This window comes from Tarenaya hassleriana, unplaced genomic scaffold (genome assembly GCF_000463585.1).
Source record: "Tarenaya hassleriana unplaced genomic scaffold, ASM46358v1 Cleome4, whole genome shotgun sequence".
Taxonomy (NCBI): Eukaryota; Viridiplantae; Streptophyta; class Magnoliopsida; order Brassicales; family Cleomaceae; genus Tarenaya; species Tarenaya hassleriana.
Window position 1 is genome coordinate 2979100 of NW_010966881.1, and position 18370 is coordinate 2997469.

At 37.6% G+C, this 18370-nt stretch overlaps 2 protein-coding genes across 4 annotated transcripts in view; both read right to left on the minus strand.

Moving 5' to 3' along the window:
• Positions 1-2344: 2344 nt before the first annotated feature.
• On the minus strand, positions 2345-9948 carry LOC104823669 (paired amphipathic helix protein Sin3-like 5). Of its 2 annotated transcripts, XM_010555342.2 has the most exons (20): positions 9645-9948; positions 9363-9500; positions 8808-8969; positions 8536-8716; positions 8352-8450; positions 8064-8231; positions 7667-7769; positions 7162-7424; positions 6896-7050; positions 6455-6582; positions 6104-6358; positions 5221-5735; positions 4281-4931; positions 4104-4195; positions 3890-4028; positions 3635-3787; positions 3385-3545; positions 3198-3309; positions 2908-3092; positions 2345-2541 (listed from the first exon to the last, which is right to left on the minus strand). In XM_010555342.2, the coding sequence occupies exons 2-19, from the start codon at positions 9434-9436 to the stop codon at positions 2916-2918; spliced, it is 3588 nt and encodes a 1195-aa protein (XP_010553644.1). In that variant the 5' UTR covers positions 9437-9500; positions 9645-9948; the 3' UTR covers positions 2345-2541; positions 2908-2915. The 2 variants fall into 2 exon arrangements, with proteins under 2 accessions (XP_010553644.1, XP_010553645.1); XM_010555343.1 differs by lacking the exon at positions 9645-9948 and having other exon boundaries at positions 8808-9014; positions 9363-9445.
• Positions 9949-11423: 1475 nt separating this feature from the next.
• LOC104823670 (phospholipid-transporting ATPase 3) overlaps positions 11424-18370 on the minus strand; it is a 10543-nt gene continuing 3596 nt past the window's right edge. For both annotated transcript variants that reach the window (XM_010555345.1, XM_010555346.1), the window contains 20 exons: positions 17527-17633; positions 17217-17282; positions 16935-17056; positions 16738-16813; positions 16577-16654; positions 16359-16475; positions 16067-16216; positions 15870-15974; positions 15577-15719; positions 15272-15373; positions 15122-15185; positions 14825-15037; positions 14411-14576; positions 14238-14317; positions 13915-14154; positions 13447-13668; positions 13213-13380; positions 12750-13112; positions 12551-12657; positions 11424-12046 (listed from right to left, as the gene is read on the minus strand). In XM_010555345.1, the coding sequence (XP_010553647.1) occupies positions 11740-12046; positions 12551-12657; positions 12750-13112; positions 13213-13380; positions 13447-13668; positions 13915-14154; positions 14238-14317; positions 14411-14576; positions 14825-15037; positions 15122-15185; positions 15272-15373; positions 15577-15719; positions 15870-15974; positions 16067-16216; positions 16359-16475; positions 16577-16654; positions 16738-16813; positions 16935-17056; positions 17217-17282; positions 17527-17633 (2996 nt within the window). In that variant the 3' untranslated portion in view covers positions 11424-11739. The remainder of the gene's footprint in view (positions 12047-12550; positions 12658-12749; positions 13113-13212; positions 13381-13446; positions 13669-13914; positions 14155-14237; positions 14318-14410; positions 14577-14824; positions 15038-15121; positions 15186-15271; positions 15374-15576; positions 15720-15869; positions 15975-16066; positions 16217-16358; positions 16476-16576; positions 16655-16737; positions 16814-16934; positions 17057-17216; positions 17283-17526; positions 17634-18370) is intronic.

Genomic DNA, 18370 nt, shown 5'->3' on the forward strand with positions numbered 1-18370 from the left:
TAATGGTAGAAATGGAGCGACAGGAACAGGGGAACGAGATGAAGGAGAAGAAGTAGAAGTAGAAGAGATCGATGCGGGTTTGAACAGAAGATCGCGTCGTCGAGACAAGAGAGATGAGCCAGTCCGAGAGGGTTCTTCGTTCCCTCCGAGAGAATCTGATTCATCTTCTTCGAGTGGTGAAATTCGAGACTATAATATTTATGGAAGAAGACACTCTTCTTCTGCTTCTGCTACGGCGTCCATGGCTTCTACCAGCACTATGGGTAACTATGGTATCAGTGGAAAATCCAAATCTAAAACTCAAGTTGAGAAATTCGCTCCGCCGTCGCAGATGTTGCCGACCCAATACAGCGGCGGTCCTTCGCCGCTATATATGTACACTGTGTAGAGTTGGAAATGGGTAACATGTGTCCCCTGTGGAAGGGGCAATTCTTTTGTCTTTTTATTTTTTTTGTATCTTTGATTTTGATATGCTCTTCTGGCAATTATACCTTAAAGGCCATCCCATTCCCTGCAGTTCACCGTCCACTATATGCTTACGGACAATCAAAGATTTGCTGAGTTGTTTCCCGTTTTGGAATTTGCATATTTAAATAAATACATAAATAATTATTGAACATGCAGTTTGTGTTTTATATTTTAGCAACTTTATATCCTTTTTTTGGTGCCTTTTTCAAATTTTTCAATCGGAATTATCCTTAGTAATTGATTGATATATAAATATCTCTTTATAGAAAACAATGGAGTATTTGTGTTTGGTTTCGATCCTTAATATATTAACATGTTTAAAAGCAAAAAATCAAACATAAAATATTTTTTATAAAAATAATCTTTTTATTGAACAATGCAGATAATTCTAGATTTAAAAAAAATTAGATTGATTCAATTTTAAGACCGGTTTGAAAAGACATAGTATTTTTTTTTTTCTTAATATTTTCAGACAAATATTCATAGGTTTGTAAATTGTTTTCGAATTTTAAAAAAAAAAAACTTGCTTCGGATATAAAACTTTGAGTATTCAAAGATGCTCGAGTTATTCCCGCCAGCAGCTGTGCCGCGACCGCCTCCGCCGCCAGCAGCTGTGCCGCGACCGCCTCCGCCGCCAGCAGCTGTGCCGCGGCCGCCTCCTCCGCCAACAGCTGTGCCGCGGCCGCCTCCTCCGCCGGCTGCTGGGCCGCGGACGCCTCCTCCACCAGCAGCTGGGCCACCACCGCCTCCGCCTCTAATCCCGGGCAAGAAAGGACCTGCACCGCCATTGAAGAGTGGACCTTCAATCTGACGTCTCTGAGAAAACTGTTTGAGGTGAAGAGCATGGATGGCAAATCTACATTGCTTCACTTTGTTGTTGAAGAAGTTGTCCGGTCTGAGGGCAAGCGAGCTGCAGTGAGTAAGAATGGAGGCAGCATCAGTGAGAATGTCGATGCCTCTGAGAAGGAATATATAAAACTAGGGTTACCGATTGTAGGAGGACTTAGTTCAGAGTTCACCAATGTAAAGAAAGCAGCTGGGATAGACCACGATGGATTTGCAGCCAATGGCTTAGCTTTAAGCGCGCGTGTTAGGGAGATGAGACAGCTTTTAGATCATAGCAAAGGAAAAGAAGATGGGTTCCTGACAAAGTTGAGATCTTTTCTTGAATCTGCAGAGGAAGAACTGAAAATGGTCACAGAGGAGCAAGCCAGAGTTATGGAGTTTGTGAAGACAACTACAAATTACTACCAAGCTCGAGCATCGAAAGACAAGAACCCTTTTCATATATTTGTTATAATCCGCGATTTCTTGGGAATGGTTGATAAAGTCTGCAGTGAGATTTCCAAGAACCAGAGAAAGAAAGAGGCAGAAGCAGGTGGAAAACCGACTCCGAACTCTGCAGCACAAAGGAATGCGGTTAGATTCCCGATTCTGCCGCCCAATTTCAAGACCGAGCATTCAAGGGGCGGTTCTAGCGATTCAGATTCAGATTCCTGATACAAACCCCAGGTAGGATTTTCACAACCCAAATAATGCAATAGAAAATGAAAGAGAACGGTTGTTTCCTTTGTGTATATGAAAGAAGTAGAATTTTGTTGGGAAAATGAAATCCTTAGGTTCCTGAAGAAAGGTTCTTTTCTAATTTTGTCGGTTTTTTTTATTTTTATTTTTGTGTGAACTTTTTGGTTCCATTTTTTTTTTAATCTCAAAGACAAGCATCTCTTTGTTCTTGTGTCCCCAAACGTTACAGGCAAAAACTTCATTTGAAGGACCCAATCATCGTATGGTGTCAATTCTATTTGGCGTTTGACACCAAACGCAGCCTTGTGAGGTTTAGAAACCGAGAATAGGGCGAAAGAACTTTCGTTATAGATGAATAAAGTTTTTTTCTTAAAAAAAATGAATAAACTACTGAAAGAATGAATTATGGATCTCCCAACTTTGGCACTGCCCTTAAAAAAAACTCTAAACAAGACACCAAAATTGGCCATATGAGATCCAAGAATAAGTTCAATTCAACAACTGCTCCTCTGTGCTCTAAGCCAAAAATCTCACGAGAAACTTGGGCACCTGAAAAAACAAAACCTCGCGAACATTCATGTGATGAAAATGAAGTACGTGCATGGGCATTCACTTATAGGGGGGCTTGATATCTGTAAGAGTATTATTATTATTATTATTATTATTGTAATATATATGTATATATATATATATATAGGATTTAACCTAGATTCCTTGTATATTCTCTCTATACATAGGTTGTAATACATAGAAGAAATTTACCTATCATCGTATGAGAGAGCCCAATGACCACTCGTATTACGTTGTACCTATCATGTCCTTTGGGTGTCTTAACCTAAAGCTACTTGCATACTTTCTCTGTATATATATAAGTTGTACAATATATTAGTTGCAAACACATAAGAAAACATTTACCTCTCATATCAAGGCAAGGCAAGCATTCTGCAGTTGAGCAATATGCGCAAATGCGCGATTCTTCTTAGTCTGGCGATTCCACCGTTACTGGAAGTCTTGGAAATGTTAAGGCAAGACCCATCTGGGTTCGTTCTCCTTCTCTTGCTTCTATACAGAAGATCTTCCGTCTCTGGTCCGTACCTGACCTATATAACCCAAGAACAATCCGAAAATTACCAAACTAGATATTTACCGAGACTTGAATGTAGGAGGGGGAGAATAAAAAACGAATTAAGTTTCACAAGATGTACCTTGGAATTACTGCAAGTTATCCTACACTCCACACCATTAATAATTTTCACTCCTTCCATTGCCCGAGATGTTTCCGAAGATTCATTGCTGTCAACTAATTTCCGTTTATTCCTGCATGGAGCATGGATAAGCAACGTTACTACCCGATAATAGAAATGAGAATACGTTCTATACTGCTTTATTTACCTCTTCAGAAATAGTCCGGACCTCTCTTCATCAGATATGAGCCACAGCAAGTCATTCTGCAGGTAATGTGCAAAACTCGGTTCGACAGTTACGGAAGTAACTTCAGGCCTATCTCGCACACTGTTCATCAGCTGAATTGAGAGGCAGGTTTGTGTCGACAACTGCATTCAATTTCAAACATATCACAAAGATGAGGAATTTGACTTGACAGATTAGTTGTAAACCATACTTGAGATCAAGAGAGACCTACATATTCAATTCGATATATACTCTGATCATGGAAGAGAGCACGGACATTCTCATGGTAAACTGCATCGAAGAATCTTCCAGGCTTTCTATAATTCTCGTATGTGTACAATTGCAGAAGCTTGGTGTCTGTCTCGTCGGTGGCAACTGCATGAAGCTGAAGCATAGACCAATCAACGGAAAGCAAAGGGGAAGAGTCAAGAGAGTAAAAAGAGAAAATAACTTGCAGGAACAAGAGAACAGCACATTAAAAGCTTACATGCTTAACAAACTTCTGAACTAGTTTGTCCAATGTGAAAAGAACATATGATTGCGCTCCAATAATCGATCGGCATTCATCCTCAAACTTTGTATTATCACTAGAGCCGTCGAGTAAACTATAGAAGGCATCCATGAACCTAGAAACAACATGCTTCCAAAAATTTAGCAACAAATTTTCTCACTTCAAAAGTATTATGCTAAAGAAAGATCACCTGGCATAAGAATCGGAAGGAGTTGTGTTATCTGGGGCCTTCCATTTCCTTTGCGAATGTATCTTTGCTGATTGTATTCTCTCGTATAACATCTGAAAAATCAGCAGAAAGTTACTAGTATCGAAGAGAACTACCATGTTAGGGAATGCCAAAAGTTTAGTTTCATGTGGTCCTTACTTGATGAAGCCTAAAAAGCACATAGAAGGAATCATTTGCATAAAATACTCGAGAATCAGTCCCGGCGCCACTTGTACTATCTTGCAGTGTTGCAGATACATATTTTACAAGGGGCTTCACAGGTTGCAGAAAGCGATCTGAAAATGGTGATGGAGGACCATCTTCACCGTCATGGGCATTAGTCCCCTCAACATCCTCGTTTTCACTTACACACACATTATCATGTTCATCATGGTTCACAGCTCCTTCATGCTCTTCAGGGGAAGCATTGTCACCACCCAACTTAGTTCTTGAAGCAATAATAATCCCAGTGGCATTCTGATTATTTTCCAGTGACTCATGAGTAGTATCATTGTTCTCATTGGCATCCTTTGCTCCAGCTTCAGTGCAGCATGCTCCTTCACATCTTTGTTCACATCTTTGTTGGTATGCATTGCATTTTGCATCATCAGTGACTTTCTGCACTGGCTCAAGGCCACTCTCTCCGCAAGCCTCAAAACTGTCTTGCTCAAAACTTTCAGTTGGAGATAATTCACCCTCTTCTCGCTCGATCTTATGTTCTCTCACTAGTGTTTCGTTAAGGCCACGATTCTTTAAGCCTTCTGTTATTGGAACATTGCTGGTGGAAACCAGTGCTGAAGACTGACCATCCTGATGAACCATGAACAAAATACATCCGCTTAGAAGGAATATATATAGGAGGAAAATCTTTAAAAAAATGTCTTAACTATATCCCACTTGACCAGTCTTGATTGCCCCTATCAAGGCATTAATTTGATACACGTGGAAAGTGACGCTAAATCTAGTTTTATTAGATTTTAATCACTATGTCATCATGACTTTATATTTTTAAGATGCTTTGACTGCATTAACTGAATAAGAAATGGATGCAGCCTCAGTTTAAGAACAGGGCCACCGATAGACCAGGTTAAGGAGGAACCTCATTAGTCATAACCGCATCACCCTGCACCTTATCCCGTTGAGCAGCTTCTCCCATACGAACTGACACATCCCGATCAAGAGAGCCCTGTTGCTTTATTGGATTTTCTTTGGCTGATTTCCTTGGAGATATTGAATGTTTAGAGTTTGACGTAGAAGAACTTTCACGAGGGTTATCCTCCTTCAATCCTGCACATGCATCATGCCGTTCTGGGTTTTGTTCTTTGGACTTGACAGCTACTGTGACCGTCTCATTACCTTGAGGCTTGGAAGGAATACCAAACATGGGCTCCAAGAAAGTTATCCATATTTTCATTACTTTATCTGACTGTTCGGTTGCAGATATCTGTTCACAATAATACTTGATCAGCTGATACAAGTCTTCATGAATTTGCGGATCAGTATAACTGAACTCCAGATCCGGGGTCAAAGAGTGCATTGCCCCAGCAGTAAAATTATGAAGCATGTCATCTTTATGCTTCTTATCATTGATATCTTTTATCTCTGCCACTAAACCTGCATTTGAGGAAATAAATAGATAATGGCATTTCAGTAAAAAAAATATAGCTTTACAGAAGGAAAGTTTTGCTCAATGCATTCTCAAATCCCAATCCACAATTCAGAACATATAAAACTCTCGTTCTATACTTCACCCTCTATTCCACAACATTATGACGCCTCTAAATTCAGTAAACCGCATTTGAGCATTCATGTTTTCTTCAATCCAGTTCGGGACAAAATTTGGTAATGAATAGCCATCTAGAATACCATGTAAATAAATGTGTAGCTAAGGAAACGTCCATAGTTATCATCAAACCTAAAATGGGCTAGTGATCTTACACACAATGAACTTAACCTTCGAGGAAAATGATCTAAAAACATACCTTTTGTACTTAGATTCTTAGTATCCTGCTGCTTGAAATAGAAACTACGATGATCTAGTGATTTTTGGTGGTTCTTGGCATATACTTCAGCCCATACTTTCTTGAAATCAGAACGACACCTCGCCCACTCTTCTTGCTTCTGCTTCAAGCGAGTTAATATCACCGGCAAAGCAATATGAGCATTCTTCTTCAAAAATTCCATGACATCAAGCCCATAGTCACCATATAACCGCTCAATGCATCTTAGGTTTAGAGCTACAAATACAGTAAAGTGGAAAGATATTAGTCCTAATTAAAAGAGAATAGTCAAATGTATCACATAACTAGATTTCTTCAAGACTGGCAGTTTACCTGTTAAATGTTCTCTGATACATATTGGAGTCTCTATAGAGATTGTGTTGTTGTTGATCTTCTCCAGAAGAGTTTCCACACACTTGATGGCTGCGTTTACGGACTCTAGCAACATATCCAGCTCAAACCTGAAAGCACGTAAGGCAATGTCAATTTATCTGATGGAATCAGGAAAAAAAATACGAGAAGTTATCTCGCCAGATGCCACAAAAGAAACGCCGACTCTGCAGACGATCTAACTTCAAATCTAAGAGAAATTAGAAGGGGCAATCTCAACCAGATAGAAGTAAGATGACCAGGAACCAATACCAATAAAACATAGTGGAATTTGTGTTGTTTAAATCTACAGTAAGAAGAAAAATATAAGAACCTATTATTCTGCATTGTTTATATCTACAGATGAATGTCAAAATTTGTTATCAAAACAGAAGAGTCTACCACCTGTCATCCTCGCACCGAAAGAGGCTTTCTTCATACTGGTTTTTCCGCATATGTTTAAATGAGTAATCCTCACTCCCTGAGGTGACTGATACCCAGTGATCATTAAGTACCTTGTCGCCAATTTCATTTCTGTGGCTTGGAATCTGGATGGGATACTGCATGGGCCAAGGCCCAACCATATGAATGATGAGTCTAACTGCAACATAATGCTGCACCAAAATTGCCATATGGTGGCAAAATATCATAAAAGAGAGCGAGGGACTCACATTATCTGGCAAGAACCTATAACTGGGAGTACATTGTGCACAGTCGGAGAGATCAAGTTCATTGATTGGTTTTGCCACATGCTTGCTAGTCAACAATGGAATTTTGTGACTTGCGATATCTTTACTTCCAGAAGCTGCACTTCTCTCAGTTCTATCATTGTCAAGATCTCTTTGTTGATCCCCATTATTTCCAGGTTCTCGAATCCATCCGTTTTCCTCTATCTTTAAACACCTAGACCATTGTCCTTCATTAACAATTGATTCTGCAAATATGAACAACTTGACCCTTAGATCCAACAGAAAGCTACAAATCACTTAAAACAAAACAGAGGCCAAACAAACCATGATCCAGATGAGGATAATCTGGATAGGTCTCAAAGATAAAAAAGCATTTATTCTTTTATCTCTAAGTAATCTGAACATCAATTCATAGAATAAAGATATTCCCAAAGTTGAATAATAGAAGTGCTAAGAATAAAACTGTAACAGAACATCAAATACTTACTTCCCAGAGAATTCCCCGAGCATGCCACAATGTTCTCGTCACCCGCTTCTCCTTGATCAGAGGGTTCTGAACAATCCTCAGCCTTACATAGTGGTCTAGTTTTCTGTGGCATGTTAGTGTATGTATCAGTATCTCACTCAACAGTTTAATTCATTGAGTTCTCTACATCTTCCCTTTTCTCCTTCATCCCTCTGCCATTTGCTTCACCAGACTGCCTATGTTTCCCTTTTTCTTTACATATCAGAACTACATCCCAGCCCATGCAAGTTGTCAACAGTGGTTCGACACTCAGGATGCAAGATACAATGCAGGTTTTCTAACAATAATGCCCATAAGAGGATTACTAACTAATTGGTAAAAGATGACAATGTCTTTCAGAAAGATAAATAAGGGAAACCTTTTCAGAAAGCTTTTGATGCATGGGGGGCATCGCTGAACTCCTATCACGTGATGCTGCATTCCTTCCAGAAAGAGGAAAATACGAAGCAGTAGATCCTGAAGAATCAGGCAAAAAATAAGCAAACTCCTCAAGCAGATCTTCATGGTCCTGGAATAACAAAGTAACCTACAGAAAATATTTTAATCAGAGAAACTTATTAGTAAGATCAAGATGATTCCACAGAAAGATTTCATGAGGCAGAGTGGCAGAGTAAATCAGAATTCATTGAATAGATAACAAACAAACCTCTTGATAGACCTCAGAGATGGACTTGCTTTCCTTTCTATACATGTTCAAGATGTCTAGAAATGATTTGTATGAACGGTCATCATCTTGGAACCTTGCCTGCAGGATTACAAATCAAGCGATATTATAGCATTAAAAAAATCAAGATCACCTTAATAATTCATCAACCACATCAGAAATGTACCTTAATCTTGGTAACAAAATTAATAGCTTCTCCAAAATCCGCTGGTTTCTTACGCCGTTCTTCATCAAGTGGAAGGGTAATTTCATACCCCATGGGCAAGAAGGTATTAAAACCTAAAAGTAGTTCATGATAATCCTTGAACAAATCCTTCACTCTTGCTATAACACCATTAGTATCAATCCTACGACCAAGATAACATATCAAGAATTTAGGCATTCCACTGTAACATCCACAATGAAGACCTGAAACTCGAAGAAAGAGTGCAAACACACCTCTGTGCTTTGAAATCCTTCATGACTTCGAGAAAGGTGTCATATTTCTCTTTCTTGTCTTGAAACTTGTCCTTCACAGCTTTGAGATACGAGAGAGCATCACTTGTAGTTAGCCTTCCCATATTTCCTACTGCTCCCCTCATCATCTGAGGCTGCCCATTGCTGCATTGCTCAAGCAGACATCAAATCCATTCCAACATTTAGATACTGAAAATCAAACCAGTGTTTCCCCTCATTGACCCACAATCTCAGAACCAATTCTGCTTAGCTATGAAAGCAAACCCACCAAGGAGCATTACTTTCCTCAACGTTCAAAACATCAGAAACAATTCTACAGAATCTACACATCAAAATACATTCAACCATAAACCCAACTAATATCCCCAACAACATTGTAAGCGTGAGATGTGAAAAAAAAAAACCCAAACTGCTGAAAATTTAATCATTATAAGACATGAACGAAAAAAGGCATAATAAGAGGTTTTTTTTTCTTCGTGTTTCTTGCACATATGCGAAATCAAGCAAGAGAAAAAGAGCATGAGAGCGGAAGCTTACGTTTCTCCTCGAGATGAAACCGCAGGCCTCTGTACCTGGGCTGCCATGTAAACCTCGTCTCTATCTCCCTTCATCTCTCCTCCTTATTTTCTCGGAAAAGAAAAAAACTGTCTTCAGCAGCCAAACAAGCTCGGAACCCTGAGAATCATGGAGACTTCAAAAGGTTATTGAAAAACAAACGGGATTTATCGCAGATAAAAAACAAAAACGAGATCTAACACCCAAAAAAAATCAAAGAAATGGACGAGAAAACAACAGAGAAGGAGAGTTTGATCTTCAAACCTTGTGGACCAGATCACATTACTCGACCACCACAACCGAACTTCAACGTTCCTTCAGAATTAAATAAAAAGCGCCGAGGGGGAGATGATTATGACGGAGAGAAGATCGGAGAGCCGCCGGAGTTTTCGCCGGTGAAAGAGAGAAGAATATCCACAGAGAAGCAAACAAGCTTCGCCCTTGTAGCCCCCAGAACAACAAAAAAAAAAATCGACCGCTAAAAAAAAGTACGATAAATCTCTCTCTCTCTCTCTCTGGTTTGGCAGCCGAAGAGGTTAATGCAATGCTCAAGCAACAAGGAGATTGTATATATTCCCTATATATAGGGTATATATGCATATATATACACGCATATATGTGCAATGTAGTGGGATGTTTATGAGAACAAACCTGCTGAGTCAAAGGGAGGGAACAAGATGGGAAATTTCTTGGTCAAATTAGGGCACAACTAGGTTTTTTTTAATGTAAGATGCAAGTTCTTTTGTGTGAATTAAATTTTTTTGCAGAATTTAATTATTTTAGATTTTACAAAAATAATTAATTATTTTAATAAAAAATATTTAGTTAGTTTGAAAAATTGTATTTAAATCACAAACTGGTTCTTTTTTTTCCAAATTGTATTTTTATTTAAAACATTTAATTGTTGGATCAGTGAAAACTGGAAGTTTTTTTTTGCAGTTTTAGTTTTGAAATTTAAAGATAAAATATTTTGTTTTCTTAATCCAACACTCTTCAGCAAGACATATACATATATATATAAAACTGATAAAATATTTTTTTTTGTTTTTATATTTTACTAATAAAAATTACAAATAGATTATATATATATATATGACTTATAGATAAATTCGTGTCTATATTATATGTGTGTACGTAAGCAATCATCTTCATTTTTATGGATAAAAGGAAAGGGCGAGACAACCAAATTTTGTAATAATTTATAGATCATATATATATATATATAATCTATTTGTAATTTTTATTAGTAAAATATAAAAACAAAAAAAAAAACAAAAATTCGGTCCAATCGATCGGATCGGATTGCATTGATCCGCGATTTACAATGAATTGGAATTGTTTTCTGACCGAATTTTAAAAGACTCGCTTTAATATTTGGATAAATACAATAAAATATACAAATCATAAAAAATTCTAAACAAACAAAACTTTTTCTTTATCATTCATCTGAATTATTCTTTTAATTCTATTCAAAATAATTAATGTTAATTTTTAATAAAAATATATATAATTATGAAAAAAATATTATAATATACAAAGATTTCTTTTATATAAATACACCAAAAATTGATATAAATATATAAAATTAGAATATTATCTGATTTCAAAATAATAAAAAAGTGAAGACATATTTATATAAAAAAACTCTTCTATTTATTTAAAACTTCTAAGAACCGTATATTACATAGAATTTTACTCGAATATAAATATATTTGCTATTCAAATTGATAAGTATATAAATATAAATACTTAACAATATTTATCTTTGGTTTTAATTAGATAATCGATCGATAGAATAAAGTATATCATTTCTAAAACTAGGGGTGGAAAAAAAATACTTGAAAATGAAACACACAAATCATAAAGATTGGATTCAGTTGATACACTCAATATTCGCAAATTTTTTTTGGTTTCTGCATCACTATTCTTTTTTAGCTTTCTTTTAGCTCTTTTTTTTTTGTAAATGTGGAAATTTGGAAAACAAGGGGAACCCAAAAAAAAAAAAAAAGAAGATAATGATTTGGTGAAGAGATCCAAGAGAGCGATCAAAACTCAAATTCTGTACATTGGAGCTTTAATATTTGTCCTTCCAACAAAAATCATACAAGTAACAAAGGGGTGTATAACATCGCTAAAGGCAAAATATAACATCGGCATAAAGAAAAACCGAACAAAACATAGAAATCTAATAAAAAAAAACATGCATAATAACAACCACCACCAATAACTCCTAAGGTCTCTATATATTCAACTAAGGGGCCTAAACCCTAAACCCCAAAAAAAGGAAAGGGAAAAACCGTTTCCAATGGGTGGAAATGAATCCCTAAATGTACAACACCAGCTTTTAGAGTCATAACCCTCAGTTCTTCTTGGGGGTCTTAGGACGAGACCTCATGCTAGCTCTCCGAGCCACGTCCCAAGCCTTCTGCGGGGCATAGATCCCTAACTGAGATGCAAAGAAGGACTCGTAGCCGGGGGAGTCGAAGGCGAACCCAGTGTGCTTCGATATCTCCCGAGGCAATTGCGATATCGCGTAGCTTCTCGCTTCCTCGGGAGAGAGCTCGTTCCCTATCTCCAGCTGATGGTCCCCTTTGCTACTCTCCGGCTCGTGCCTATGGATCTCTTGTACTATCTGATAATCATATGGGCTGAACCATCTCTCCACCCTGACATCCATACGCAAAAAAAGATACCCGATAAAAAATAAATAAGGGCGGGCACTCGGGTTCGATTATACATAAACTGAACTCATCCAAACGAAAAAACACATTAATGTAGCCGATGAAGTGAATTTGATATAAATATCAAATGGGTATGCTTTTTTCTAAAACCGAAAAACTGAACCTGGCTCCCAGCCGAAAATAAAATAACCAAGAAAACCAAAAATTCTTAAAAAAGAATGAACACTTTTATCACTAAATCGGAACACCGGAAAATTCTTCGGAAAATGAGCATTTTTATCATTAAAACCTGAACGTGAACCAAACCCAATAAAATATAAAAACTGAATGGATATAGGTTTGGTAATATATAAAAAATTAAAGAAACTGAATCGGAACCTGAACCGAGAACCGAAATATCCACCCATAAAAAAGATTTATTGAGACATTAAAGTCTCAAACGTTGATGGTTATGAGCAGATTGAATGAAAGTGTTTTCAACTCACTTACCCTTGGAAGATGAAATCACCTAGAAGAGCAGCAACAGGAACAAGCAGGATTGTGAAGTAGAAATAAAATGTACTCATCAGGACGTATATGACGAAGTATACATTCTCCTGCGTGTAAAATAAAACAAAAAACGAGAAAAAATCAAGTTCCCGGGCAGAACGATTGTGAAGAATGAACGGATGGGGAAATAATAGCTTACGTTTCTATCACGAGGCGTCATAATCCCGCAATATACAAAAGCGAAAATGAGCCAGGCCGCAATGCTACCTCCAACAGTGATATAATGCCATCTCGTGATCGAGTTGCTCATCATAAGAATCCGAAGATTAACGGCTATTACCAGACACGTGAATACAATCGTGCTCACGTCCCAAAGGCCAAACACTCTGCCCGATGAATTCTTACCACCAAAAGCCGAGGCCGTTACGAAGTGGTAGCAAACCAGAGATTGATACACAGCCGAAGCAGCCCATATCGCCACAACTCTCCATTTGAAAAAGGAATTACGTATTCCCTCTCTGTAGAGTTCTGGGTACCGTTTCGAAAGGGATGCACTCACATCCTAGCGAAAGGCAAAATTCGGTATTTGAGTTCTTGGGTTTATTTAAAATGGATATTCCTTTATGTTAAACTAAAAAAAGATGGAGGAAGGTCGGAAGAACCTTCTCAAAGAGCCCGAGAACAATCACGGGAAGAGCTGTGAATACGACATTATACAATGACTGGAACCAATCATCGTAGAACCTTTGACCCGAAAATCCAGTTCGAAATGTGAACCAGAATTGAGTCAAAGTGAAGGTCAGATTCTTGTAGAAGAAATACATGACAACCTGCCAAACGAAATATAATCAACAATTTTTTTTTTTAAAAGTTAAGAGCCGAAAGAGAAAGCAGACCTTGCAGATTCTAAGATATGACCACCGGCCATGGACGAGGAGCAGATCCGTAAGAAATCTAAACTGTGCAATGGCAAAATCACTAGCCATCACAGCTTGCATTCCCTCCATCCCACTAATCCCTACCCCGACATGAGCAGCTTGGATCATGCTAACATCGTTGGCCCCATCACCAATACTAAGTGTAATCTTTTTCGCGCCTTTCCTCACCAAGCTAGTCACCTATTAAAAAAATAACATGAGTGGATGGATGACAGTTATTAGAATTTACAAGTAAATTGGAAGAACATTAAGATCAAGTCACTCGGCTTTGAATTATACTTCCAGAATCAAGTAAAAGTATAAGTTCCACGAGAAAGAAAGAAAGACGATATCGAAAAGCACTCATTTTTTAAGACAACATATGTTTTGGAACTCTTAGTGGGGCCAAGAGAAAAATAAAGGAAAAAAGACATCTGAAAATTTTACCTGTGCCTTTTGTAAAGGAGAAACCCGGCAACATACAACTGAAGAACAGTTCAAGCTCAAGCTGAGAAGTGTTATGCGTAAACTTGGGTCCAATGCATGCATCAAACACTTTCCATCAATAATGAGAGCCATTTTTGGTCCAGCTACTGTATGCATATAGTGTTGAGCTTCTTCCAAGCTCTTCTTCAACTCCTTCTTGACTTCCTCCTTTATAACACGTGCAATCTCGACTTGGTCGCCCTAGTTTTCCATACATATAAGCACTTAGCATGATTATATCCATAACGATATTCTACAAGATAAAATGTAGAATAAACACTTACCCTTTCTTCAGCTTCCCTGATTGCATCAGTTTCCGAACTGATGATAAACTGTTTCATCTCATTATTTATCAAGTTGCATGCTGCAGCATATGCATATCAATGGGCAGGACGTTAAATTGGGAGAATAGAAAAGCAAAAGCAAGAGCAAAAGTTTGTCTTTGTGAAGCACTCACCATATGCTATATTGATTGCTGTTTCCATCTTGTCTCCTGTTAGCACCCAAATCTTAATTCCAGCTCTCGATAAGGTCTCGATGCAGCTAGGTACCCCTTCCTGAAGCTTGTCTTCTATTGCAGTTGATCCGATCAAAATAAGATCCTTCTCAATAAGTTCCGCTGCCTGCATGGGTCATGATTCTTTGTTTCATCCAGCTAAAAAAATAAGATCCCACCTAGCAACTCAAAAGTCATGCTAAGACATGCAACCATCATAGCTGCTCTACAATGAATATAGCTGACTCTGAAATTTTATTGCTCTGGACCTCTGGCAAGTCAATGTTTACTTTTGCAAATTTCATAAGTCATTTACTCTTGAGAATGTAACCACGAGCTTTGTGAACCAACAACAAGTTCGATATATAATTATACCTCATCCAACTTCTTCTCACGATCTCGTAAAGCAGACTTGGCCTGGATGAATTTTTCATTCCAACTTTCATAAGCTTCAGGATTTAAATCTTTGTAGGCCAAGCAAAGGGTACGCAATCCAGAAGCTCCAAATTGTTCCAAATGTTCTCTTGTTACTTTCTTTACATCATCCATGCCATTAGCCAATCTCTCAAAGATTACAGTGTCAGCACCCTGGGGAAATTGTCCCAAGCAACTGTCAGTTATTATCTGGAAGTATATATATAGAGACCAATCAAGTACCTAAAGAACTGTTACCTTACAGTAGAGCACAAGCCTCCCATCTGGAAAACGGCATACAACAGACTGGCGCTTCCTTGTACTGTTAATGCACGGTTCAGAATCTTGTTAGTATACTTAATCATCCCAACGAGATACAAGATGATAACATTTCACAGACACATATACCTGTTGAACTCAAGAACATTAAGAATCTCATAAGCTACATCTTGGATCTTTCCCATCTTCTCCACATGAGACTCGCGAACATACACCATAGTTGGAGTGCGCCTGAAAATACACGAAACTAATCTTAAACAAACTAACAGACTTGAGACACAATACAAACCTTTATCACTGTACAACCAAAAAATATATAAAACCACAACAAAGCTAGTGATCATGGAGCCAGTTGACTAACTGAGATCCAATTTTTGTCAGATTGTCTGTGTTTTCAACTTTTCTTTCTAAACTAAAAGGTAAACAGGAATAACCTGTAGAAGAAGAATCCAAAATTCTTGGCAGCAGTAACTAAAGCAGCTTCATCAGGGGATGCAGCTTGATAGACAACCTTCTCTGGGGACTCATCACCTTCAGGAAGTACCGTGTGACAAATGGCCAGGCATCTAAAAAATTCCTAATAGATTAAAAAGTACAAAAACTAAAAGTTAAAATCAATTGTTATGACACATACAGCTTATAATTTCTTAGCTATTGCAATTCTTAACAGCTTAGAATTTCTTATACCGAATGAGAGCCAAACCTATAGAATAAGAAAATAAGATACCTTGCAAAGATCTGGATTCGCTTCATTTCTCCAAGCGCCCCGCATAAGCCTCGGATCATCGAAATTAAATCCCTTTTCTCTTATTGCACCAGTCGACTTTTGCTCCTGCAATTTTTTTTTCCGCAAGGCAACATAGAATCATCTGGCATCGTACTTAATTGCATGAAGGAACATCCTCATCTGGAAAGTAATTATACCTCTTGGACTTTTAACCCATTTCGCTGAGCGATTCCTCTTTCTATTTCAGTGACACCAGTCCCATAACTTGTTCCTCCAATTGAACATTTAAAGAATTCCATCAAGTTTCTCGTCAGAGTTCCAGTTTTGTCAGAAAATATGTATTCCACCTGACAAATACCAATAAACAGTAATTTGTACCTCTGGCAGTGAGATCACAACAAATATACCTCAGGTGATACTCGATTAATAACATTACATATACAGCTATATCATATAAGTGGCAATGCCCAGCATGGATCAGAAGTTTACCTGTCCAAGTTCCTCATTTAAATTGGAAGTCCTGGCCAAAGCAGGGGTATTTGTCTCAGCATGATACATATGCAGATCTTGATTGATAAACTGGGTAGACTGAATAAACTTGATCATCTGGATTCTCATTTGAGAAGGAAACACAGGAACCATTCAAAACACTCATACGTACTATGCAAGATAAACGAAGTTAAACAATGATACTAGAAAGGACATACCTCAATAGAAACATAAAGAGAGATCGGTATAATTGTTGAGAATAGAGTGACTAGAGTGAAAAAAGTGAAAAACGCTATCTGTAACACCAATAGAAGCAGTACAGTGAGAAGTAGCAAAAGACCATGAAGTAAATCAACTTCAACTATGCCAGGTTATTTACCATCAAAGCGTTACGGTATTCCCAATCCTTTTCATGAAGACCCAAATAATAATGATCACGATCTGTCACAATTGCACTGCAAAATTAAACAACATCATGTAAGTTTATCAAAGCGAGAGAGGCAGTGGAATCAGACTAAAATGTTACAATCAAAAACAGCATAGGTTAAACAACAAAATTGGCGAAAAAAAACCCACCAGCCTATAGCTCCAATCAGGCACATCGTGACAAGGGCACAAAAGATTGTAATAATGAGTTTATCAAGTTTCTTCTCCAATGTACTTCTTTTAGAAGGAGCATTCATGGCATTCATCATTACCTAAATGCATTGCATTCACCATAAGATTCAGATTCTGTGTGTTGCAGTTATACAAGGAATCAGACACGGAAAACGTGAATAGGAAGGGAAGTGGGACCATAAATTCTGCATGCTACCCAGTTCCTGTAAATTTTGCAAAGCTGATTTTCTCACAACATACCTTTGTTTCATGACCAGTGAAAATTACAGCCCCAACAATGTATTCTGTGTTCCTAAGACTACATCCCTGAAAAAAAAAAGAGTTGGCTTAAATCAATGTAGAATACTGAAAAGTTCAACAAAGCCAAAAAAAAACATAAGAGGGAGTGGAAAATATGCAAGTAAAAATAAATTAGAGAAATGAAATAAAGTCTTGCACATTTTGAGTGAAAGAAAGTTCAGTGCTGTGGAAAATTCACACACGATGAAATGCTGCATCCATATAACTACAAAAGGAGTGCACGACTAAAAGCAGATGCAGTCAACCATACTCGCAATAAAAGCTGATTTGGAGAGAGAGGTAATGTCTGCTTTTGCACTATAAGGTTTCCCGTGAAAGTGTACAGAGAATTGTTTGGTTGCTCACACTGAACTTCACCTGCATGGTAAAAATAGAAATATTGGAGTATGCAAAACTTTAAGAGCTAAAAAAAATCCTATATTGAGTTTAAAAGTCCTTAGGTAAAATGAAAGGCCATAGATTCAAAAGAAAGAAAGAAAGAAAAAAGAACTGATGCTGGATATATTTAGAGAAAAAATGGATTAGGGACAATATAATGCCAGCCTCCAATTAATAATGTTACCAGCACACAAACATTGACACATCCACCACATACCAGAATTTAACACATGGTAACAAAATTACTTTACAAAATTTTCTATTCTAGTACAACAAACAACCGTAACCTCCAACCCCTGAGAGAGCCAGAAAAACATCTAAAGCAAATGAGAAAGTGGATGCAACTGAGACTCCTTTGCTACATAAGTTTTGCCGACAGTTAAATACATACAGAAAAATGCGAAGAAACTAGAATGTAACATAAGGCATGTAATAAAGGATAGAAGTGTCAGAAACACCTCATACTAACTAGCTGCAGTCAAGGTTTTTCTTTTATTTCTTCTTTTTCCCTAAGAACGCTTCATCTATGATGATTGTAATTACAAACCAAATTACATGAAAGCGCCGACTTTAGTTGCAGTCTAGTATATAAGAATTAAGATGGTCTATACACTGTAAAGAGTCATGTAAGAAAATGCATGTAAGATCATATCTCAAAGCCTTCTCCATTTGATCACATTTCACCATTATTCCCCCCCCCCCCCCCCCCCCAAAAA